This window comes from Danio rerio, chromosome 3 (assembly GCF_049306965.1).
Source record: "Danio rerio strain Tuebingen ecotype United States chromosome 3, GRCz12tu, whole genome shotgun sequence".
Classification (NCBI taxonomy): Eukaryota; Metazoa; Chordata; class Actinopteri; order Cypriniformes; family Danionidae; genus Danio; species Danio rerio.
This window is the reverse complement of record NC_133178.1, coordinates 49933620-49961535: the sequence shown is the minus strand read 5'-3', so window position 1 is coordinate 49961535 and position 27916 is coordinate 49933620. Positions and strand designations below refer to the sequence as shown.

General features: G+C 34.2%; 1 protein-coding gene across 1 annotated transcript; it reads right to left on the bottom strand.

Moving 5' to 3' along the window:
* Window positions 1–27916, bottom strand: hs3st3b1a (heparan sulfate (glucosamine) 3-O-sulfotransferase 3B1a). Its single transcript, NM_001080569.2, is given in 2 exon segments — window positions 1–858; window positions 27200–27916. Coding segments are annotated over 2 exon segments (1101 nt in total). The 5' UTR covers window positions 27682–27916; the 3' UTR covers window positions 1–239.

Sequence of the window (27916 nt, the reverse complement as noted above, 5' to 3'; positions counted from 1 at the left end):
TTTTCAGAATGAGCTTGCGTTGTCTGAATTCCAATGCCAATTCCCTTTTCGTTCTTTTATATAAAATACAAAATATCAAGCTTACAGATTCGACTGGAATGTAAAAAGGTAGACATGTACAGTATACACAACAAACAAGATAGGCAGCCGAGTGAGTATATTATCTTCAAATAAATTATTATAAAATAAAGTTCTATGCTTTTTACAATTCATTATTTTCCAAACAACAACAACAAAAATCAGTCCCAGCCGAAATCATGGCCGGTCATGTGGTAGAACTTCTTGTTAAATGGCTTGTAAAAGTCCCTCAGTCTTTGAATCACCTCAGGGTTAATGTTGGGATGAGTGCGCCCTTTAGTTTTGCCCAGACAGTGCGGTTTGCTGTTGCTTTCGGGTCTTTTGAGGCACGGGAAGCCCTTAGCAGGGTTAAAGTGAAAGTGTTTGTGCGTCACCTCTCTCCTCAGGCCCAAAAAGTGCTGTACTCGAGCCATCTCTCCGGATGGATCACTAATCAGCCGCTCGCCACTCACAAACAGCAGCTGGCTCATGGGGAAAAACTGCAGCCACCGCTCCAGGTGTCTAGCGTACATGCCGATCTGCACCGCACTCCACGATGTGTCGATTACATTAGTGCTGAGGTTTTTAAAAGTCAAGCTCTCGAAGGATGGGATGTCCGGTTTTTTGGAGCGGGTCTGCGTGTAGTCTGAGATGGCTCGGGTTACTGGGTCTCGCACCACGACTATCAGTTTGGTGTCTCTGGACATGGCGTGGATCCGGCCTGGAACCTCCTTGGTTACAAAGTAGCTGGGGGTTTTCTCCATAGTCAGCTGACCGTCCAGCGTTTTGGGCATTAGTTCCCTAGGAGAAGAGAGACACTGGTGAGCATCAAAAGAGGATTTGACATGGTAGATGTGAAATGCAAATATGAAAAGCAGCAAGAGGCTCATGATTCACACATATTTTTGTCTGAAAGAAGCTTAAAGAGGGGAGTCTCTGCATCAGAATGAACACCTATGGATAGTGTAGGGTCTATTTCACATTAAGTGGGCAAGATGTTTGTTCACTTTGCAGATTGTTTCTAAAGAACACCATCCTTTTATTTAATTTTTTAAAAATGTTTGAGTACTTAAGTTTAAATATTTGTATATGAATTTGACCTCGATTTTAATCAAATATTGCTATTACATTGCAGACATTATTTCAAAGAAGCATCAAGCACTGAGGGTTGAGTCCAGAGCGCAGGGCGCAAAAGCATTAAGGGCATGTCTAAATCCACTTTTGCTATTTTAAGGGCAGAAAAATTAGTTTTGCGCTGCAGCGCATGGTCTAACAGTGTTTAGCTTATTCTCTTAATGAGTATTAGGTGTGTTTTGAGAATAAACCAATCACAGTCTAATCTTCCATTCCCTTTAAGAGTCAGTTGAGTCATGCCTTTTTGCTATTCACGCATTTGCTATTTACACGATGGACTTTGTAAGTGGAAAACTGAACGCTTCACTAGAGAGAAAACAGTTAAACAGAGCATTTACATTCGAGAATGAGAGATGAGCCTCCTCATTCTTTACTTTCACTTTCGCTCTCGTGGATAGGGAAACATGTATGCAAACATCCTTTAGCCTATACATAATTAATTTAGTTTATTAAGCGCAAAGATTTGTTTCAAAACTATTTTTAAATTCATTTTTAATTTCCAGCAAACAATTAAATGAACAATAATAACGAAGTGTGGTCAAAAAACTGAGTTATTTTCAAATACACATGCTACAACCCGTATGATCTAAAACCTGACAGGTGGACAAATCTAAGCTGGAAGGAGCTTGGAGAAAAGCCGCTGCTCCTCTACATCGAGAGAAGTCAGCTGAGGTGGCTTGGGCATCTGTTTTGAATGCCTCCTGGATGCCTACCTATGAATGAATGAATAATATAATATAATATAATATAATATAATATAATATAATATAATATAATATAATATAATATAATATAATATAATATAATATAATATAATATAATTCTTCTTAAAATTATTCTATAATAACAGCATTCTAACAAGAAAAATGTTATGTTTGTTTAAAATGCAAAATTTTATAATTTTCTTTGTAATTTTTTTATATTATATAAATACCTTCAATTGCATAAAATTTTATTTATTTATTTATTTGTTTATTTTTTGCTTTGAGTTCAGCAACAAAATCTGCCAATTATTACATTTTTTCAGACATGGTATGTTTCAATGTATGTATGTATCAATGTAGGGTGATTTGAAGCTAAATTTTTAATTGGACATATTTCATAAGTCACATTATACCCAGCCAGCGAAGGTAATCTGCTTGAGCACTAGTGACTGAAGACTGCACTTGTATACTGTATATTATAAAGTTCATTTATTCATTTTCCTTCGGCTTATCCCTTTATTTATCAGGGGTCGTTACAGCAGAATGAACTACCAACTTATCCAGCATATGTTTTACAAAGCGGATGCCCTTCCAGCTTCAACTCAGCACTGGGAAGCACCTGGATAAAACCCACACAAAAGAACATGCAAACTCCACACAGAAATGCCAAATGACCCAGCCGGTATTCGAATCAGGAACTTTCTTGCTGTGAGGCGACGGTGAGCCACCGTGTCACTCTATTATAAAGTTACTATTCATCAATAAATTAAATTAAACCCCAAAAGAAAAGACTTCCTCCTCCTCCTTATACTTCCCTTAATCCTTCTTACAGTCTTAAAATAATCTTCCTGTGTGACGACACATGCTGTGGCTGGATGCAGATTACCAAATAAATCACACAAAGGCTTCAAAATGTACATAATACATTTTTGTATTATGTACAAACATGTATTATGTCCTCCTGTCCCCCCATGTTTTATTTCTAGCTTTGTGCTTGTGTGTGTAGATTTCGTTTGGCTCCCATGATGCCTGAATCAGCAGAATCAGAGCAGCTGCTGCAATTGGCAAAAGAGTTTTTAAACTTCAAGTGCTGAATTGGGTCAAGAGAGGTTTTATAAGACTAGGCAAATATCATAATGCACATGATGATAAGAACAACAAACTAAGGGTCAATAAAGGGTCAGAAAAAGGTGCAATGAGGACAAGACATGGATGCTGTTACTTACTATACAGTCACACCTACAATTCTTACAAAAAAATGGTAACGGTGTCATGATGAATAAAGTATCTTCTTATATCATTCAATCATTCATTCATTCATTCATTCATTTTGCTTCAGCTTAGACCTTTATTTATAAGGGGTCACCACAGTGGAATGAATCGCCAACTTATCCAGCATATATTTTACGCAGTGTTTCCCAGCTGCAACCCATCACTGCGAAACATCCATAAACACTGACACACATACACTATGGCCAACTTAGTTTAGTCAATTCACATATACCACATGTTTTTGGACTCTGGGGAAAACAGGAGCACCTGGAAGAAACACAGGGAGAACATGCAAACTCCACACAAAAAATGCCAACTTGAACCAGCAACCTTTTTGCTGTGAGATGACAATACTAACCACAGAGCCACAGTGGAAAACTGTAAGTTTCACCAACAGTAATACACAGTTAATTTAACATTTACTAGCTGCCAACCTTGCTGCCAGTTCTTTACTTTTTTTAGTAAACAGTAGACTACTGTAATTTGAATTAATAATAATATACCATTATTTTTACAGTAACTTGCTGACAACCTTGCTGCCAGTTCTTTACTTTTTTTAAGAAACAGTAGACAACTGTTATTTCTATCAACAATAATATACCATTATTTTTACAGTAACTTGCTGGCAACCATGCTGCCAGTTCTTTATTGTTTTTCTTTAAGATACAGTAAACAACTGTAATTTTAATCAACAATAATCTAACAATAATTTTACAGTAACTTGCTGGCAACTGTGCTGCCATTTCTAACAGTATATATATTAGGAATTTAAAAATATCACCCACGTAACTACGTTTAAATACAAATGCAAATAGAGTGTTTTTAAAGTCACTGAAATAGATGTAATTCTATGGAAAAAGGGGCAGAAAATGCTCATAAACTGTTGTCTTAGAAAACATTTGCAATCATGTAATATGGGCCCTGTCAACAAGATTTATGTTTCTGCACTATTTGGGAAAGCCTGTCAAATATTCCCCTTAAAACAATAAGAGATTTATCTGAAGCCTTTTATAGCTTCTCAGTGACAAGGGTTTTGACAATGACAAATGTTTGAAAGTAAAATTAGCTCTGGGGCTGAAAGAAATGTTGCCACAATGATTACGCCATTAATGAGGTAGTTATATTTATACACACAAGCATTACTAGACAAAGCCTGTTGTCTTAACCTCCCCTTCAAGACTACTTTTAATAGATAATATTGAAGCAATTACTGGCAATAAGTATAGAGGCGGTGAGGGTTTGTACTGTAGAAAATGAGCATGTTTTGATGAGTCAGGGGATTCATTTCAGCAGGTTGAGCTCATTAAACACCAATCACAATACTAAAAAAAAGTATATGCTGCATCTTGAGCAATCTAAGAAACCTCTCTTACTAATCCTCTAATCATTAACCCTAGAATTATCATAATTCTACAACTTTATACAGTTGAAGTCAGAATTATTAGTATTACTTTTAATAATTCATTTATAATAACTGATTTATTTTATCTTTGCCATGATGACAGTAAACAATATTTTGCTATATATATTTTTAAGGCACTTCTACACAGCTTAAAGTGACATTTAAGGGTTTAACTGGGTTAATTAGGTTAAATAGGCAGGTTAGGGTAATTAGGCAAGTTATTGTATAATGATGGTTTGTTCTGTAGAATATTGAAAAATAGCTCAAAGGGGCTAATAATATTGTCCTTAAAATGGTGTTTAAAAAAATTAAAAACTGCTTTCATTCTAGTCGAAATAAAACAAGCAAGACTGTCTTCAGAAGAAAAAAATATTATTAGACATACTGTTAAAATGTCTGTGCTCTTTTAAACATAATTTGGGTAATATTGGAAAAAAAAAATCAAAGGAGGGCTAATAATTCTGACTTCATCTGTATAAGACCAAGCAGTCAGTTTAACCTTTCATAATGTTTTACACATCAAATGCATTATTTTCACATTTAAATTATAACAGCTTATTTTGAGACTTAAGAATGAATATAGCTTATTCATGTATTAATTGGTTAATTGATTGATTGGTTGTAATAACTGTAAGCATTGCCAAACTGAAAGTCACTCAACATCCAGTAACTGGTCAGAAAAAAGTACTGATTTTCAATCATATTTTGATTTGTTTGTGAAAGAAACTAATCGTAAGATGCAATAATTAACCAAAGAATCACTAATATGCATGTAAATGAATATTACTTAATAATTAGTCTGCTCTAAAAGAATATACCTAATATCCAGGCCCAGTTTGGCTAATCTTTTGGCCATTTTTTTGGCTGCGAGGGCCAGTGTCCCTAGCTACTTGCACTCTCAGCAGTCACACTTTTTAGTTATTTATTTTATTTGACCATAGTTTCACTCTTTTTATTCATTATTTTAACACAGCTCCGCTCTTTTCTCGCAGCCCCGTAAGCAAAATGCAGTCTGAAGGTTGATGACGTAAATTTTCATTCGACCCCAAAAAGCGGCACCTTGCTCAACGGCAAAATCATTTAAGCACTATTATAATAACACCCTTGTGGTCCAGTGGTCAGCACATTGTGTTACGATGCTGCCGATCCAAGTATGAACCTCAACTGAGTAGTTAATTTTATTTACATTTTTTTCATTGTTAGTGTTAAGACATATAATACTGTTTATAGGTGTAATAATTATATAATACTTAGGTGTACATATTTTATTTATTTATTTTTTTGTGTGACCACCGTTACAAAGGACTGAATATCTATAAAGAATTTTGCACAGAATATATATTCAGATATTGCAGGAAAGGACATTGTGATGTTTAAAAGAATAGTGTTCGAGATTTAGCTACCCTTTAATGTTCTCATATTTTTTTAAAAACATTTGAAGTTCTAAAGGAACTGTTTCCTTGAAAAAGATGTCATTAAAAACTGAATTGAGACTTGGGATGTCTAAATATCACGTTTAACAACTATAGTGAGGCGCGGTCCAGTGGTACATCCTTGATAAACTGTCCGACGTGCACTACTTTCTGGAGCTCAGAGGAGCGCATGATAGTGTGTGGCTGTGTTTGCCTGTAGTCACGTGTCACGCGTTTTCAGCAGGATGGAGGGCTGTTCAGAAATGCTAGGTAAAACGGTGTGGATGTAGATAATTTTCATTCCAAAATGTAATTTTAACACTAAGACGTATTAGTATAAACGGGGCCTGAGTGTGTATTTTTCAAAAGCGGGTTTGTAACGGGGGCGGGGCGAATGATCGGCGATGCCAGCTCAGCATCTTGTTGTCTATTGGCCATCGGCGATGGACGATGGCATTGTCTATCGGTCCAACCCTACTGACTGGTATGTATTAATAAAGAAAACACAAACAAAAACAAACATGATGACACCAAAACACATTTGAGAAGGTCTCTGTATCTCTGCAATTACAATCGCGGTACATAGACACATAAGCTGAAGCTTTTTTTCTGCAGCCCACAGGGACTTACAAAACACAACCCATCAAAACTTTCCACCTGGTCCCCGAGCAAAAAAGCCTGCATCAGAAGCGCATGCATTATTCATACGAACAGACAGGCACAAACGTGGATTCCTGTGTTAAAATCAGACCCTATATGAGTGCTGATAGTGGTGGGTTTACGCAATTTGCTGTACTTAACGGACTGTGCAGCCCACAAGCAATGACTGTCCAAACATTCTTATCCAGGACGCTCTCTTACACACTAAACTCATTAGGAGAGGCATGATATTAAAGTTTGCTTCCATTTAAGTGGCTTAAATATGTATGAGTGGTAAGAAAAAAAGGAAATGCATATTTAAGTAAAAAATATATTTATATATAATAATAATAATAATAATAATAATAATAATAGTAATAATAATAATATATATATATATATATATATATATATATATATATATATATATATATATATATATATATATATATTAGGGGTGTAACGATTTATCGTTGTACGATTTATTGCGATGCAAAAATGTCTCGATATGCATCGTGGCGTTATGACGATTTGATTACGATATGACGTCCGTTTTCTCTTATTAGTTGAGCTGTTTGCACGTGAGCTACGTTCCACCTGCTGTCGCACGTGAGTTCAGATTGCAGCAGCAGTAATGTTAGCAGACCAAGATGAGTGGAGCTGAAATAGAGGATGGCCCATCCTCTCAAAATCAGATGTCTGGCAACATTTCGGTTGTACAGTCATTGCTTTAGACTCGTCCGCTTTTTGACACGCATACTGGGTCACACATCCTAAGTTTTAAAGTCTTCACAGTGATTTACATACTTTGCACAGTGACATGGATACCTCCTAATGGTGTTGAAAGAGTCACATACTGTATTTATAAGGTACAATTCACCCTAAAATATCATTCTGTCTTCATGTAATGATGTATTGGCGGCCGCAAAATCACACATGACGTGAGCTGTTACTACAGAGGGCGGAATATGATAGACGCGCGCGTATGGCAAGCCGATTTAGCATTTAAACCTTTGATCTGACTATCCATAAATATATTTAGAGATATCTCTAATTATATTTTGACTAGTCATAATTATAATTCCACTAGTCAAAATATAATTAGAGATATCTCTAAATAAATTTAATTAAATATGAATTACATATATTTATGGATAGTCAGAACAAAGGTTTAAATGTTAAAACGGCTTGCCATACGCGCGCGTCTGCTTCAGTGAACAGAACCTGCAGGTTGTGACTAATAAAGTAGTAAACAACATTCAGTTTGTGGAACAGAGTGATCTTTCAGGAGCCGCGTGGGAAGTTTGAACAGCACTTAGCAGTGTAAATGAAACCGAAAACGTACACATTATTTAAACAATCATATCGCATTTTAGAGTTATGATTACGACGAGCTAACCCTTTAAAGCTAAATTTGAGTACAGAGGTACACAAAAATGCACGTCAACATGATACACTTGATAGCCCCGACATCAGCGACGCCGAAGAAATAGTAAACCTGCCTAAACTGCTGAAAAGAGTCACGACTGTGCTGTGTAATGATAAGACGGCCACCCTGTCACTCATCATGCCCAACATGAAGACAGCCATCCATAAAAACCTCTCAGACAGATATACATAAGTTCAGGATTATCTTGTAGAACTGTTGATTACCTGGAAATGTAGACACAAATTTTGCACACACAAAAAAACGCAAGTGACCAAGCAAAGCCTTAAGCTCTTACTGTTAAAATCAATTGAATAGAAAGCTTATTTTTTTGCACCTTTACTTAAATTGTTCCTTAATTTTGTCTCTGTCATTTCAATAATATTTTTTAAGAAGTTTTTTAATTGTTTTATTTTCCAGAGACAGGCCTGTTTAATATATTTTCTAAAAGAAGGTTCAGTTTAACAAGTTGAAACAAAAGAAATACATAAAAAATAGTTTACTTGGTAAAATTTGCATTTCAGTAAAATTTTCAATTTTTATTCCAAATATCGTGATACATATCGAATCGTGAACATTATATCGTGATACACATCGTATCGTGAGCTGGGTGTATCGTTACACCCCTAATATATATATATATATATATATATATATATATATATATATATATATATATATATATATATATATATATATATATATATGTATATATATATATATATATATATATATATATATATATATATATATATATATATATATATATATATGTATATATATATATATATATATATATATATATATATATATATATATATATATATATATATATATATATRTRTATATATATATATATATATATATATATATATATATATATATATATATATATATATATATATATATATATATATTAAAAATGTATTTAAATATAAAAAGTAAATAAATAAATGTTATAAATAAATAAATAATTTAAATCAAATAAAAACAAAAATATATATATATATATGTATATATATATATATATATATATATATATATATATATATATATATATATATATATTTATTTATATATATATATATATATATATTTATTTATATATATATATATATATATATATATATATATATATATATATATATATATATATATATATAATAAAAATGTATTTAAATATAAAAAGTAAATAAATAAATGTTATAAATAAATAAATAATTTAAATCAAATAAAATTTAACAAATGTAAAATAATAAAAAAAAACTAAACAACACTAAAAAACTAAATGAAATACAACGAAAAGAAACAAAACAAAAATGAAATAAAACATAAAATTGAATTAAATTAAATAGTAAGCAACTAGGTTTTGTGAGTTGTAAATACCAAATGATTGTTGGTCAAATATAATTTTATTTAAATAAATATGAATGAGAAAATAAATATAAACTACATAAAATAAAGTTTTAGTTATATAAAGTATCTATCTATCTATCTATCTATCTATCTATCTATCTATCTATCTATCTATCTATCTATCTATCTATCTATCTATCTATCTATCTATCTATCTATCTATCTATCTATCTATCCATCCCTCCACCCATCCATCCATCCATCCATCCATATGACCTAATCACCACATTGTGACTGAATAATATGTAGATAAAAAATACGCAGAATAATGCCCAACAGGTTTGGCAGCAGGTTTAATGTATCTGATGCAAGACTGAATGGTTTTACTGTGCTTCATCTCACTTATTACACTCCTACTACTGAATGCATTATTTATAAACAATTGGTTTAACTTTCAAGTATGAAAGGGGTAAAGTCTAGTTTCTCTAGTTTTCTCTCAGTTTCCTTTACATAAATAACAGAAATCATTGATTCTTGAGGTAAAAAAAAAAAAATAATACATTAAGAAGAATTAACATATGGGCGGCATGGTGGCTCAGTGGTTAGCACTGTTCAAGTGGCTTTTTTTTTTGGAGTTTGCATTTAGTTTAATAAACTAAATTGTCCATATTGTATTAGTGTAAAATGAATGAATTAACGTGTACATTTGTGCATATTTTCAAAGCAAAACAAAGCACCATATGTCATGTAGATATTTTTAGCACTAGCCAAATATAGTCAATAGATCTCTCGTCCACCTTACAATATTAGCCCCGTCCTTCATTGACAATAGTTACTGTAATGTTTTTGTCTAGCTAGCATAATACAATTCATACTGCCAAGGAAATGGTAACTCTTTTTTGTTGTAATGATCAACCACACACAAAGTAACTTCCATATATCAGAGCAAAAAGAATAAATAGCTGTAATAAATTGTAATCAAATGATCCAAACATTCACCTACTGTATGGTATTCATGGTATTATAGACTTGACTAATTTTGACAATTAAACAGAATATTGTGCATGTAATGACATATACAATGAAATGACGCTGACACATTTTGGAGAGAACAACCATTAGACTGAGAAATAACAGTCAGTTTAGATCAACAAGCCCTAATCACTTGGAAATTGTACTAAATGTAGGCTATCTGTACTTAATCATTTGCAAAGATGTACTTAGATATTTGCAATTTGATGAAATAAATGATAAATTCCATTTTGTTGTGAACAATTGCCAAGTGCTTCGGAGGTTAGTCCATGTTGTTTTGAGAATGTAATTTGTGTTGCAAGAAATGAACCAAACCAATGGAGAAAAACTGTAATATTTAGATTTTTTAACCCTCTGATTCTATATTTTCAAACTCACTGTAGAAAATGCTGGATTAAAACGACTGATTTGTGCTGGGACAACATGTAAAAATTAAGTAAACCTATTTGTTTATTTATTTTTTTTATTTTTATTTTTTTGCAATTTAAGTGGATTGAACATAAAACAATTAAAGCAAAAACAACAACATCAAGACTTGGGTTGTTTTAGCTCAATTCAAGTAGATAGTTTGAAAAAACAGCAAACGTCATTTTGCTAACGAACATACAGTTAAAGTCAAATTCCTCCCTGCCACTGTATTTTTTTCTTTTTCAACTATTTCCCAAATGATGAAATAATGCAATTTGTTTTTACAGTATTTCCAATGATAATTTTCTTCTGAAGAAAGTCTTATTTGTTTTATTTAGAATAGAATGCAGCAGTTTTTTTTAACCCATTTTAAGGTAAATATATATACAGTTAAAGTCAGAATCATTAGCCCCTCATTGAATTTTTTTATTTTTATATTTCCTAAATTATGTTTAACAGAGCAAGGACATTTTCACAGTATGTCTGGTTATATTTTTTTTCTTTTGGGGCAAAGTCTTATTTGTTTCATTTCGGCTAGAATAAAAGCAGTTATTATTTTTTATTTATTAACATTAAGGACAAAATTATTATCCCTTTAAGCTAATTTTTTTTTTCAATAGTCTACAGAACAAACCATCATTTTACAATAACTTGCCTAATTACCCTAACCTGCATAGTTACCCTAATTAACCTAGTTAAGCCTTTAAATGTCACTTTAAGCTGTAAAATATTATTTACTGTCATCATGGCAAAGATAAAATTTATCTTATTTATTTATTTTACAGTTATTACAGATGAGTTATTAAAACTATTATGTTTAGAAATGTGCTGAATAAAAATCTTAACTCCGTTACACAGAAATTAGGGAAAAAAAATAAACAGGGGGTCTAATAATTCAGGGGGCCTAATAATTCTGACTTCAACTGTATATTAGGCTAATTTAGAAGGGCTAAAAATTCTGACTTCAACTGCTTCAAGTGTATGTCAATGGAAATCCTTTTTTTTTCAGATTTTAGATGATATATAGATCTTAATTCCCAAAAACTGAAACTTGCTGTATATGTTTTGTGGTCCATTAATGCATGGGTACATGGGTACATTTTAGCAAAGCAACAACAACAGAGCAAAACTATGCTAACGCACAGTCTTTACAAGGCCGAGTTTAAGAGTAAACTGCACTCTGTGAGCCTCATAAAACTCAGCAGCAGCACAGGGTTAAATGAGAGATCCCTGCTGTGTGAAATGCCTGTCATTACCTTGTTTTGTCTAGAGGGAAGTGAGGCTCGTCTTGGCTCTTGAGCTTGTTTTTGAAGCGCTCTCAGTAAACCTGTGTTTACATTATCTGCTATCAGGTATGGCACGTTCAAAGGCTGTTGTTTGTACCTTTAAAGTCTTTGTGCTGTTTGAAGTTCCCTCAGGATAGCTGGAGATGCTGAGAAGACGGTCGTCATAGAAGAGCACTTTACAGCAGGGATTTACTGTCTTTCTGTCTGCTTATGCAACAGCTCGATGGAATGTACTCATGCTTTTAGTGTTGAGATTTCTAGGGGGACAACCTAATTGTTTTATGTTCAATTCAACTAAATTAATAATAATAAAAAATAATATGTTTACTTTGATTCAATACATTTTGTGGAACCCAGCATATAAACTAACGATATCAGTTTGTGTATCAATTTGTGTATCAGTTGTGATCAGTATTTTTAGGTCAGAATTGAGACTCAAAATAAAATCTTTAACTTACATTTAATTAATTAGTTCAATTACACACAATATTTTTTGTTTCTTTCTTTCAAATAAATACTTTTAAAATTACATTTTAACTTCTTTTTCTTATTCTTTAGTTTTTTTTAAAAGAGTATCCTGAATTACTCAAAAACACTATGACCAGAAAAACATTGAAAACAACAATTTTAATGCTTCTTGGGGTATTAAAAAGCAGGTTATGTGACTAGACTTTTGTTTCGGAACCTGTCTCGTTTGCCCAGTTAGCGTGGTTTGTTTGGCATAAGTGAATCCAGCAATCATGCTCAGATCCACGGCAAAACAATTGGTCCAAGATTAATGAGGTGGTCGATTGAAACAAACTCTGGAGCGGATTGATTGTAGTAAGAAAGCGATATGAGTGTTTTATGGATATGTAAGAGGCATATAGCTATATATGAAGAGAGAATTATGAGCAGGGCGGGAGGTCTTTCCAGACATCCCAAGTCTCCAGGAAGTTCCTGAGTCTCCCACAAATGCAGACTTCTGGATGCCCACAAACAAGTGATAATCTCCCAGATACAGTGTTGCCAGATTAAGCGGTTTCCTGCCCAATTGTTTTGCGGGTAAAAAATGACATTGACAGGTAGTGAAAATTTGGGTGGTTTTGCCACGGCATGCCCGACAGCCCGGGCCTTCTTTTATAAACTTGTTATGATCTCACCAAGAAATGCCATAGCCCCTGTTCTTTACATACAAATGCTTACAGCAGTGATCTCCCAACGAGATATACCATCTCCTACCCCACCTCCCCCGCTCCTCACCATCTCAACAGGTTATTATAGTTTACAGATTGTTGGCCGGTGCTTTTTGGTTTTCAGAGGGTGTTATCGGGTTCTTTGGGCTGGAATCAGTCAGCTACATCTGGCAACACTGCCCGGAAATTGTGCGTCTCCCTCCCGGTGCTAAATTACAACCTTCTCACCCCTCCGTACCAGTACCAAGAACAAAGAGCAACAATGTAACCATTTTGATCTCTGTTTCGGAACAAATGAATCGATTCAGGTGTGAAAGCACCCTAAGAGTAAGTTAATGGACAACCTCTGCCTTTGGTTCCAAAAATGGAAATAACTTTTTGGGTATGTAATTAACCTTAGCAAGAGAAGTTAACCTGCTTTGGAGCAAGTACTGTTATTTGTCTGTTTCAGAGGGTTTATTGAGCATTGCGCAATCTTTTGATGAAGAGGGTTATAAGTGCACATAGGTTTTTCATTCATTCATTCAATTTGTTTTCGGCTTGGTCCCTTTATTAATCAGGGGTCACCACAGCGGAATGAACTAACTTATCCAGCATATATTTTACGCAGCGGCTGCCCATTAAACAACCATACACACTCATTCACACGGATACACTACAGACAATTTAACCTACCCAATTCATCTATACCACATGGCTTTGGACTTGTGAGGGAAACTGGAGCACCCGAACAAGGGGAGAACATGCAAACTCCACACAGAAATGCTAACCGGCCCAGCTGAGGCTCGAACCAGCCACCTTCTTGCTGTGAGGCAATCGTGCTACCACATTAACTCATGGTTATCTTTAGGAGGTTGATCAACTCTTCTCAGGTGTTTTGGAACCAACATACTCACGGTAAGCAGGTTTTGGGTTAATCTACCAAGAGTTTAGCAGATGGTAAATTCACATAGCTTTCTTGAATACCCCCGATCATCATATCACCCTATTAGAATAATTTCTAATTCTGACTCTGAAGACTGAAGTAATGATGCTTAGAAATTACATTTGAAAAACTAAATTAAATGACATTTAAGGCAAAAAAACTGGATGTATTAAAACTATATTAAAAAACTTAATTCATTTGTGTTCAGAATAATAAAATGTAATAAAAATTAGCATCATTTGGGTTTACTCCTTTATCATATTAAAAGGACAGTTCATTTCAAAATGAATTTACTCTCTCAAGTGCTTCTATAATATTTTTCTTCTTCTTTTGAACACAAAAACAAGATACTCTGAAGAATGTTGGGAAAATTTTGGAAAAAAACAGCCATTGACATCTATTGTAGGAACATAAAAACAACATTTTTCAGTTTATCATCCTTTATAAGAAATAAACTCAAACACGCTTTGAACAAGTGGAGGATGAGTAAATGACAGAATTCCATTTGCATTATCAGCCAATATTCTAATTTGTTTAAGTCAGTAACACACCGTAAAACCGTCAACAGTCAACATCAACTTAAATAAGTGTAGTTAACTCTAAATTTGCTGATAGTTAATTCTACTCATGTGAAAAGAGTTTTGAACTCAGCGTTGAAGTTTATGAGTTAATTAAATACCTCATTACTTTAACTTAAATGGAGTAAGTTCACAGTTCTCATTTACAGTATATTAGTTTTTTCGGTTTGTAGCAATCGGTTTCCTCAAACAGTTTGAGTTGCCTTAACTTATTGGGTTTTAGAGAACTCAGTTAGTTTGAGTTGTCTTCATTTATTGAGTTTTACTGTGCTCAAATTGCTTCGTGTACTCAAATGGATTAAGCTCACTGTACTCATTAGGATTAGTTTTTCAATTTAAATGGTTTGCTGCAATCAGTTACCTCAAATGGTTTGAGTTACCTTAACTTTTCGTGTTTTACAGTGCATTTTTGCGAGAGCTTTTAGTTGGGATTTTTAAAATGCAATATAGCACTTTAATTCCCTCTTAAATATATCCCAGCCACCTGTTCGAAAGCAAAATGCACACTTTAGCAATGATCATTTCACCCATCCTGGGAGTGAATTCTTCTGAGAATGTCACTTTGTCAAAAAAGCCAGGAGGGTATGAGAAGTGCTGGTATGCAGCTACTCCAAATAATCTAACAGAGCTTCAATGGGATGAGCTCCAGACCCACATCAAAACACAGAGCTGTGGGTCCTTTCATGATGGGACTTCACCGTCTTATCATACACTCACGATTCACTTCTGTTTGCCGATAAAAGAAAAACTTATGCAAAATAGAAATCTCTGTACTTTTACACAAAAAAACTGGTGTTAACTAAATTCTTTTAGAAATTAATAGTAATCTTTCACAGTTAATGACAGCTAAAAGAAAACACTGGGTGTATTAAACTAATGAATTAACTACTACTTTACTGACTTTTGCATATAAAAGTTTGTGAGACATCTGGATTTCATATAACCTTTCAATTCCATGTAAACATTTAGACTGTTACATTTGCATGCAATAACTATATATATATATATATATATATATATATATATATATATATATATATATATATATATATATATATATATATATATATATATATATATAGTTGAAGTCAGAATTATTAACCCCCCTGAATTATTCGCCCCCTTGTTTATTTTTTTCCCTAATTTCTGTTTAACAGAGAGAAGTTTTTTTTTTTTTTTAACACATTTCTAAACATTTTTAATAATTCATTTCTAATAGTTGATTTATTTTGTCTATGGCATGATGACAGTAAATAATATTTTACTAGATATTTTTTAAGACACTTCTATACAGCTTAAAGTGACATTTGAAGGCCTAACTAGTTTTTTTTTTTTTAGATTAACTAGGCAGGGGTGTGTTTCCTAAACAACAACTATCATAGTATGATGCATCATTTGGGAAAAGAACGATGTAGTGACGAGTGGTTCCAAAACTGCATAGTTTCTCTGTAGCAGATCCATCGCTTGAACCACGTTGTTATAATGTAAAACGCCCATAATGATGCTCTAAACTGGGTGGAATAACTTCTTTATAGAAACTTCTTTGTACAAAATATATTGTATTACACGCACACGCATTTAAAATAAAATCCAATATTAGATTTAGTAAAAACATGCACTTGCCTTCCGTATTAACTGAAATATATGTAAATGGCACATAGAGCCTTTACTAATATTATTGAGAAGTTAAACATTACATATTCTATTCTAAAACATATCACTTACAAAAGCTAACATGTAATCTATTATCATAAATCATATAAATAAATACTGAGGCTATTTATTATCAAATGAAATGTAATATTTATTATTTATTAGAAATGAAAAAAAATCATACTTTATTAATAATATTAATGATGATGATGATGATGATGATTATTATTAATCAGTAGGATATTGCTTATTCATTTATTTTTTACCAGCAGGCTTATGTCATATACAGTACAGATATTGAAGGGAGCACAAATGCTAAATTGGTAAAACTGTAAAAATAGTTAGAAAGTAAATTACACCTAAGGGAGATCAGCTTAATGCTTTTTTATTTTTAACAATTCCAACTTTGAATGTTAGATTGTTCTAAATGGTTAGGGCAAAGGTTGGATAAGTAAGAATATAGCACAGCCAGAACTATGTTTCTAACTACAGCTCCAGAGCTGTATTTGTGAGTCCTCAAGTTTGTTTAAAAAAAAAAAAAAAGATTTTTAAGAAAAAAAATAAACATTAATAATTAACTACATCTCCTGTATTGTAGTGTAAGTGTTACCTGAATATTTGTCTGTGCTGCATATATTTTTTTGTATAACTTTAGTTTAAGTAACTATTTTAAACATTTGCTACTGGCTTATCACCTGACTATTAACCGCTATTAGCACTTATAAAGATCTTTTTTTTACATACCTAATCCTACCCAATACCTAAACTAAAATCTTACTATTAATAAGCAGCTAATTAGTAGTTTTTTTAAGTTAAAAGTTTCAGTAATGGCTTGATAACAGCATGGTTTGTACGTTAAAATAAAGTGTGACCATATTGTTTTTTAACATCATAGCTTAGCAACATCAGATTCCCTCGAGAGGCTCCAATTCAGTTCATTATTTAGCCAAAAGACTAGGTTCAAGAACATCCCCCTCAGTGTGCCAGTAAAAAGAAGAGCCGACAGTTTATAAATGATCATAAGCAACTGGCGGTGTGTGTGTGTGTGTTTTTTTTTTACACAGAAGAAATCCATCACTGTCTTCCCTAGTCATGCCTTAGCATCCCACACAAAGACTAGCAGCAAATTTGATCAGTAAACACGACGGCAACATCTTTCAAGACTGAGGAAAAGTTATGTGCGTGTTTTTAAGAATCCCCTCATTCTGCTCCTCTCAGGGCTTTTTTTTTTAGGGAGACCCTGCTGTGTTTCTCAAAAAGCACTTTCACCCCCTGAGCACATTTGCATACAAAGTGAAGAAAGAAACAACACAATTCACTCTAATTGCCTGCTCTTTCTCACCGGGGTTAATGCAGAACCTAGGGGGGTTCGGCAGATCCTCTTTTGAAACATTCAGCATTTCACTCAATAGACTCACTTTCGATTTACTGCCAGCATCTGCCATCCACAAACAAGCTTCTCCTTGTAACTCTATCAGACTGTCGGGTGGTTTGCCTTGGAGTCAATAAGTAATATGATGGCGCCAGTCAGCTTTAGCATGAAAACGTCTCTGTCAGATCTTTCAATGGTATGGTTGTGTTTAGTGACACATTATGATGTAATTCTGCCCTTACAGAAAAATAAAAACAAAAGCATCACATGAGCTTCAATTTGTAAAAATAGCACATGAAACATGCAGCTTTGACTGATTTTTTTTTTTCACATGAAAATGTTCCAAAGTATGTACCAAGTGTGATTTAACCAAATGATTGTGCATTCACAAGTGAAACCAACAGACTAAAATTTTAATAAAGATATGAAAAAGAATAATGGTTTGCATCCAAATTGTTATGACATATTAAACAGAATGTTATTTAAATCTAAATTGCAATGCTAATTTAATTATAATATTCTTAAAAGCAGAGATGCCCAAACTAAGGCCCACGGGCCAATGTTGGCCCACGGCAACCTTTGATTTGGGCTGCCATTCCATCTGAGATAAGAGGTAGAATTATGGGGAGGGTTTAGAAATAATCATTTAAAATCTAATGCAACCTTTTGTTTGTTTGTTTTCTTGTTAAAAGCTAATTGAAATGAAACGTTTCAATTAAATATTGTAAATGAATCACATTTAGTTTAAATGCACATATCTGATGGGTAGTGGACAACGCAGAGACTTTGGTGAGCAAATCAAGGCAAAGGCAGATTGTTCTTGACTAGTGTATTCAGCATTAAACTCCACTGTTCACTCTTATGTTTTTATTGCAATAAGTTATCATTGTAAAAGTTAAACGGTATTAGTTAATACGATTAGTAATGTCTTTTAATTTATTTTTTAAAAATTAAGAAATAAATAGGAAAATTACCCATGGCAGCTTGTAATATACAGTTAGAGTAGGCTACGTGTGTCAGAAAAGCAAGTGATTACTCTAAACCTGCAAACATCAGGATATAAAAATACAAGATATGCCCCCAACAACCATTACAATTATGGGTAAGAAATTGGCTTTAAATGATAGAATGCATAAAAAACAATAGAAAATTGGGTCCTACTTTATATTAAGTGGCCTTAACTAATATGTACTTACACAGGAATGAAGTTTGTTACAATGTACTTATTGTGTGTAAATACATGCATTTACTGTGTACTTATGCTTGATTAAATACATGTATGTAATTACATCTGTAATAAACTTCTGTAATTACATTTGTAAATACACTTTTGACTATCCCTTACACCTTAACCCACCCTTAAACCTACCCATGCCACCAAACCTGTCCATAACCCAACCCCTATCCCAACTCAAAAGCACCACGTGTTCTCAAATACATTATAAACACAGTAAGTACATTGTATTTATTTTTTGATGTAAGTACAAAGTAGTTAAGGACACTTAATATAAAGTGGGACTGAAAATTAAAAATAAAATAAAAGGTTTAGTCTATTAAAATTAGTTAACTGATCACATCAGTGTTATCATGTTCGTCAAAGGGTTAAAAGTGTGTTATTTTATTCATTTTTTTTACTTTAATAATTCAGTAATTTCTCCGCATACCACTAGAAGGAAGCCTGCGTCCCACTAGTGGTACACGTACCACAGTTTGAGAACCCCTGATTTACACTATTAGCAATATATTGCAAATTTGTTTTCATATAATAGATCATAAAGTAAATATGTAAATTTCACCAGGAGATAAACATACATTTAATACTGTTTGCAAGACATTATTATATAGTATTATTTAATTATGATTTTATTTATTCATTTGTTTTGTTTGATAGAGAATCTGAGTAACATTAAAGTATTTTAACATCTAAAGAGCTAAAAGCACCACACAGTATACCTGTATGCCAGGCCAGTAGATGACTGCTACTTTGTAAGGAAATACAAAGTGTTTATATAGCAGTATAGCCATATACAGTTGAAGTCAGAATTATTAACCTCCTTTTGAATTTGTTTTCTTTTTAAAAAAAATATTTCCCAAGTTATGTTGAACAGAGAAAAGAAATTTTCACATTATGTCTAATAATCTTTTTTTCTACTGGAGAAAGTCTTATTTGTTTTATTTCAGCTAGAATAAAATTAGTTTTTATTTTTATTTTTAAACCATTTTAGGGACAAAATTATTAGCCCCTTTGAGCTATTTTTTTTTTTTGATAATCTACAGAACAAACCATCGTTGTACAATGACTTTCCTAATTATTCAATCCTGCAAAGGTAATCTGATTTATTTATTAAGACTTTAAATGTCACTTTAAGCTGCATAGAAGTGTCTTGAAAAATATCTGGTCAAATATTATGTTCTGTCATCATGGCAAAGATAAATAAATCAGCTATTAGAAATGATTAATTAAAACTAATATGTTTAGAAACATGTTGAGAAAATGTTCCCTCCGTTAAACAGAAAGTGGGGGGAAAATAAACAGGGGTGGTAGTAATTTAAGGGGGCTAATAATTCTGACTTCAACTGTACACCAAATATATCTATAGCCCCCATGTGTTTTCAGGCCCGTAAACACTGCTGTAAACAAAAGCTGCATGAATAAAAAAAAAGTTTTTCATTTTTAGTTTAAAACAAACAAAAAACAGTACAACTGTACTATGATGGGACCGTATATTTGAATTCACCGGCCCTTCTGCTTCTTCAAAAGCATTGTATTTGAAGTCACGCTGCATGTACAGTTATTCAAGCCTGCTGTGCTCAGTCACCCATCTGAACGCCTCCTACAGTGAGCACATGGACATCTCCTCTGTGTTGGACTAACATTGCAGCAGAGCTCAATACCTCTGCAGGACACTTGGCCACCTGGCTACATGCTTCTCTCACCATGATTCTGCCTCACAATTAGCCTGCTTGGCTGCCTGGATAAAGGCGCTCATCCTGCTCTTTGCCTCCTCCTTGTTTTCCCACTGTGCGTCAATGCTGATAGAACTGGGTCTCTAGATTCCTCCACTGAAAGTCTGAACTGGCTTGAACAATAAAATAGCTTGAGGTCCATTTCTGTTTTGATAGTGTTTCCGATTGACATAGTATGAATTGAACTGTATATTTGACAAAAACAGTTGAAGTCAAAATTATTCGCCCCACTTTGATTTTTTTTTCTTTTTCTTCCCAAATGATCTTTAACAGAGCAAGGACATTATCACAGCACGTCAGATATTATTTTTTTCCTCTGGAAAAAGTCTTATTTGTTTAATTTCGGCTAGAATAAAAACAGTTTTTAATTTTTAAACACCATTTTAAGGACAAAATTATTAGCCTCTATAAGCTAGATTTTTTTTGATAACATACAGAACAAACCATCATTATACTGTACAATAACTTGCCTAATTACCGTAACCTGCCTTGTTACCCAATTAACCTAGTTAAGCCTTTAAATGTCACTTTTAGAAGTATCTTGTTAAAAAAAATCTTCTCTCCGTTAAACAGAAATTGAGTAAAAAAATAAACAGGGGGGCTAATAATTCCAGGGGGCTAATAATTCTGACTTAAACTGTACAAGTTGAGAAATATGATAAGAAAACAAAACATTTTAAAACATCATCGATTTGAAGACTCATGCATATAAATTCTCACAACAAAAACAGAAATGTCCTGCAGTAAATAGTGTAGATCATAACAGAAATGTGTTAGGGAACCCAAAAAAGTGGCAAACCCGGCTGCCTGCTACCTGTTTATAGAGAGAAGTGTTGTTGGAGATTTGATTTATTTGTTTATTTTAACTTCATGGTCATACGGTTGCTTTGTTGTACATATATTTTAAGCCCTAATCAACTGTCTAATTTCCCAATTAATGTAAAATGAAACATTATTTTAATGTCATGTTAGCAAGAGTTAGGGACCGTTCACATATAGCATCTGAAAGCATGTGAAAAGTGTGAGGCACGCTGCTCCCTTCATCATTGTCAACTTGCTTTGCACTCACGCTCCCATGGCAATTGTCATTGTTAGGCTACCATCAACTGTTTTCTCAGAGGATGACAAATAAACAAAGCAGCTCTGATACAAGATTTAGGGCCTACTCACACTATGCCATCCATACCGTGCCCAGGCCCGTTTCCCGGATCGTTTGAGAAGTGTGAGTGCGCTGAATCAGGCTTAAGCACGGTTCACTTGGCCGGCCCTGGTCCGGTTGGAAGAGGTGTGCCTGAGCCTGGTTCACTTGGGCTTTGGCGCGGTACACTTGTGTGTGGCCACGCAAATCGTGGTCTCCAGAAATGTCCGCGGGGCAACGTTTCCAGAATGAGCTTAGGTTGCATATTTCTCTATTTACATTTATTGTGAGTATTTGTGTGTATGTGTGTTGTTAAATTGATGGAGGTTTTTTCTTAACTTGCAGCACATTTGAGCTTTCTCAGTCCCCATAGAAAAGCATTTATTGCAAGTGCAACTGTCACCGACTCGGTCCCAGTCACTCCCCTCGCTGGCCAGCAGAGGCCGCCATCTCCGGACTTCTAGCATTACATCATCCACTTACGCTGATTGTGCACACACCTGTCCTGAATCTGATTAACGACCCACGTACCCTATTTAAGCCGCACTCAAACACTCGTTCAGTGCGAAGTCTTGTTTAGCCCCGGCCAGCATTTCTGAGAGTTATTCCCTGCCTGATTCTTCGTGTATTACTCCAGCCATGTTTCTGACTCTGCTTTGCCTTCTGCCTGCCCACGACCCACGCCTGATATGCGGACTCTGATACTCGCTGCCTGCCCACGACCCACGCCTGATATACGGACTCTGATACTCGCTGCCTGCCCACGACCCACGCCTGATATACGGACTCTGATACTCGCTGCCTGCCCACGACCCACGCCTGATACACGGACGCTGATACTCGCAGCCTGCCATCGACCAATGCCTGGTAAACCCCTCTGTGTCTGTTCACCGCCAGTCTTGATACTTCACAGACTATTGTTGATGTGTGTTTGCACTTTAGTGCATACTGTGTGTTTGAGTGGAAGCTTGACTAATAAATACTGCATAATGGATCCCTCCGTGTCAGTCTCCTCGTTACAGCAACATTGTCTAAATGAGGAAAAAGACATAGCTGAAGAAGGCAACACTTGGGAGATTCTTCCGGCTAATGAAAGAACTAAATCTGAGTTGTGGTTATAGTTTGGTTTGTATCAAGTAAACTTGATCAAAGATGGTCATTTAGAGCTTATTCATGCTGAATAGAACGTTAATAAAATTTATCATTTTTAAGATGGCAGCACTTTCATACATTGACACTAAAACTAGAATTTAAGACTGCAGACTGATTTGATTTTCTGATTTAAGGTATTGGTCATTCTCAGTGGTCCATGTTTATGTTAGTTATCAAAATATTTTAGAAACTTTCAAATTGTTTAATGATATTATTAAATGATTAACTAAAACTTTTAGCTCAATAAACTACTCATTAGCTGCATAATAACAGTATGGTAGGAGTTGGGTAGGATTAGAGATCATAACTTTTATTTACTAAAATAAGATCATACTTAAAGAGTGCTAATAGACAGTTAATATCTTAAAAATAGTCAGGTTATAAGCTAAAAGTAAATGGTGTCAGTATCAGATAAGCAGTAAAGTAACTAATTATAAATGCTCAAATTAATGTGAGTAGTTTTTATCAGGTACTGTAATTTACTAAGTTTTAAAAATGTGTACTTTTACTTTCCCTTGAGTAGATTTTTAGTGCTGCATCTGTACTTTTACTCCACTACTTTCCTTCAACCTGCAGTAACTACTTTATTTTTTCTTGTTTTTGGAAAATAGAAAAAGCAGTCCTGTGATTCCTGTCCAGTTAAATTACACTAGAAGATAAATAACATCATAATGTACTACCTCACGACATGGGCGATTTCAAATTGCAGCAAACAATTTGGAAGCATTAAAGAAGATGGCCAAAATCTTTGCACACTTTACGTCAGATTGACATCTAGATGACATCAGATTGACTTTGTATGCTAAAGTCATAGACTTTGAATTTTTTTTGGAAGTGAAAATTGGGTTGACGTCACAACTCAATGTCAGGCCAACGTCAACGTCCAACCTAAAACCAACCAAATATCAACATCTAATAATGTTAATGTTTGACATTGTGTGGACGTTACCACTATGATGTCTATCAGACATTGGATTTTAGTTGCCATTCTTGATGAATAAATGTCAGTATTTGACGTCAATATGATCTTGGATTTTGGTCACTTTCTTAAACCTAGTATCAACTAAATATCTTTGTCATTTGATGTCGTTATTGGACGTCGAAATAACATTGTCCTTAGACGCTGGCTAGACCTTGAATTTTAGTCACCTGATATCACAACCTAATTCTAACCTTATACCAACGTCCTATGACATTGTGTGCCTGCTGAGTAATGACTATATGCACTACAGAATGTTACGTTTACACACACATCCACAAATTACTTGTAAATGCGTCAGCTTTTTATAGTGTATTACTCACTACTCCCAAGTACTTTTGAAGGGGCTACTTTTTACTCCTACTTTAAGTAATATTTACAATAGATGCATTTACTCTATTGCACTACATTTTGAGGTAATTAACGGTACTTTTACTTGAGTATGATTTTTCAGTACTCTTTCCACCACTGCAGATAAGCCTAAAAAAAGTCATTAAGTGTTCGCCAAGGGTTCGTATAAGAAAAAATTGAAAAATATATAACACACTTGAACAAAACCATGATAATCATGATAATTTAAGTCACATTATTACAGTCACTATTGGCAAACAGCCACAAAAATAGCTAAAGTCAACATATTTGACCAATCTCTGCCTAACTTTGCTTAATTCTCAGGTTGAATTAGTCATTTGACCTTCCACTTCAAAACAAAAACTTACAAATTACTTGGTAAATACACATCCATGTTATTTAAAAATGTGATTTTCATGATTATCAGTAATAAACTTCAAATTCAAAAAGTTTTAACCATGGATATTAGCAAAATTAAATTGATTTGACTCAGCAATTTCACTTGCCATGTGTATAGCATATATTTGAGTCAACAAATCAAAGTGTTCATTTCGTTTAAATGATTCAGCTGTCTGGTAAGAATAAAAATGCCAGAAATTAAGGGTGAGAGTTTCCTCAGTGAACTGACGCTGTTGTGGAAGTGCACCTGCCTATGAGTGCGGTTACACAAGTCTCTTAGATGTTTATTCAGTCTATGTTTGCCTTTAGTCATTCCAATGTTTTATCTAGGTCTAGTTCACCATTACCTAACCACACCGTGCTGGAAAGGATTTATTCCCACAAGTTCAACACAACAGCGTGGGTGACTGAATCCACATGTCCACACAAAACAAGTTGCCTGAAGTTGCGATATAGACTATACATGTTCTGTAAGTGTTAGTTCTGCTTATATCATTTAATAACTAATGGTACATATGCAAATATTTTATATAAATAAATTAACAATGTAGTTCTGGCTTTGCAAACTGTTGAAAGAATGTTTTTAAAGAAACAAAGTTATTGAAGATAAAATTGTTATTCAGGCCTGGTGGACCAGGACAAATAAACCAAACAAAACTATTAAAATACCTTCAAATTCTTGAATTAAAATGTTAACTGGTTTGAAATGGCTTTTGTTGAAAGTTCAACGAGTTGAAATATCTTGATCATAAGGTGTCTTTTTTTTAATGTTTCCTTACTTTTTCATATATTTTGGACAATGACTTTAATATTGTGTTTTTGAAGCATGATTTTTTTTTGCTTTCAAGTTTGTATAGTAGTCAGCTTTTAAAATGATTCAGAAAGACAAGAATGATTGTTGTTTTAATAACTTTAGGACAAATGGGAAGGGTTTTGATCTTCAAATGTTGTGTAATACTATTTGCTACTTTTTATTAATACATTAATTTATTTATTAATCCATATCCATTTGTTTCTTTAATTGTGATTAATACTTTAGGCAATGTGGCCATTTTTAACACATATTTATACATTTTGAATTAAAAAAGTGAGTTTCTTGTTCAACTTTGTTGTGCCAAAAATGTAAATCAATAGGAATGTATTATTTTTTACCCATGTAAGTACCTAGGAGGGATACAATTGTGGCAAAATATTTTATTTCAGATTGAAAGCTTCCTCAATTTCCTTAAATTGCTTTTCTTAAAAGAAAATGTTACATCTTTGTGATTTTTTACACTCCCAGATAATAATAGTGATTATAAATTAAATATAGGACATAGACTAACATGTCATTGAAGATGCATCAATGTTTTCAAACAGTAATGTGCATCATCCCCCTACAAAATGATAAGTACATTTTCTGTACTAATATAAACCTTTAAAGGGACAGTTCTAACAATTTACTCACAGTGGATTTACATGTATTGATGTCTTTCTTATGTTGAACGCAAAACACTATGTTCTAAAGAACGTTTGGGTGGGAGATATTTGACATCGATAGTACACTCTCAGAAATAAAGGTAGAGCTATCACTGGGGTCATTGAGTTCGCCTTTTCAAAAAGTATTTGTACTTAAAGGGTCCATATTGGTACCTTAGAAGTATTTGGTATCTAAAAATTTTAAGAGGAACCCTTTTGTACTTTTTAGGTACCAATGTGTACCCTTGCGGTTTTAATATGGACCTTTAAGGTACAAATTTGTACCTTTTGAAAAAAAAAAAAAAAAAACATTCTTCAATAGCCTATATACAGCAAAAATAATTCCAATGCACTTGAAAAAGTGTGAAAAAAAAATAAAAAAAAAAGCCTATATTAATAATTTGAGGCTTTTAAATATGTTTTTCCACTTTTTGTTTGCCTTGGACGGATTTTTGTTTATTCTGATGAATCCCTTGCCCCAAAAGCACGGACACATTGTTTAAGCTACCCCCGAACACTTTTGTTTGATTTTGGATTTTTATTCTTCAACATATCTTCATTTGTGTCCAAAATAAGAAAAAAACTCAAAATGATTTAAAACAGGTGGAGGACGACTAAATGACATTTAGAATAAAGTAAAGCTTTTAAAAACGTACGTTACCACCAAAGTTCTGCATTTCTATAGTTTAACCTAAAATAAATAAAGCTACATTTATTATCCAAAGTTTATGTTTGTGTTTCTCGATAGCCTTAATCAGTTAAGTCCCTGAAAGCCTTTTTTACACAAACAACAACACTGACATGTTTATGTTTCACTAGCGCGACGATTATGAGCCGCATAATCCATAATCCCCGTTTATCCATCAACGACATATACAAAAGCAAGTGTGAATAACAGCGTGTTGTGTGGATAAAAAAACGTACCTGTACCACTCGAGTCCCTTCTCGTAGTTGCGGTCAAAAAAGTGCGGCTCCGCTCCCACAGCGCGGATATCAGGATGCAGGCGCAGAAACTCGAGCAGCGCGCGCGTCCCTCCCTTCTTCACCCCGATTATTATCGCTTGGGGCAACTTTTTGCTCTCGGACCCGTTCACGGCACCTGCTATCCCCGAGTCATCCTCGTCATAAGCGGCATCGCCCTTGTTTTCCTCCCAGCCATCTCCTCTGCTGTCGGCATCGCTATCGTTGTTTAGCAGGTCCCTGGACTGGCTTTTGAGGAGCATCTCCGGGTCTTGTCTTTGGAGCGCTCTCCTATTGCTCCTCTCGTCCATCATAAACGTCGGCGTGGTGGAGCAGTAGCCCACGCAGCAGTACAGCATGTACACCCACAGCGAGAGCATGATGCAGAAGACGAAAAGTTTGTTTTTCACCGGCTGAGCAGAGTGAAAGTGCGCGCTATATTCCATAGGGCTCTCCTGTGCGCAGTGTCCAATGAAACATATTGCCAAAGTTATGAGTTCCTCCGCAGAAGTCCCTGCAACGTGAAGGCATCTCCGCGGGACGGGGAAGATGAGGGCATGGGTCCCCGGGAAATGTATTCATTTCATTGTGGCGTTTGGACAGTGCCGGAGACGTAGGAAGTCACGAGCGCGTCTTTTTTGCGCATCACTCCATCGTCTCTCTCTGGCTCTCTAGACATCT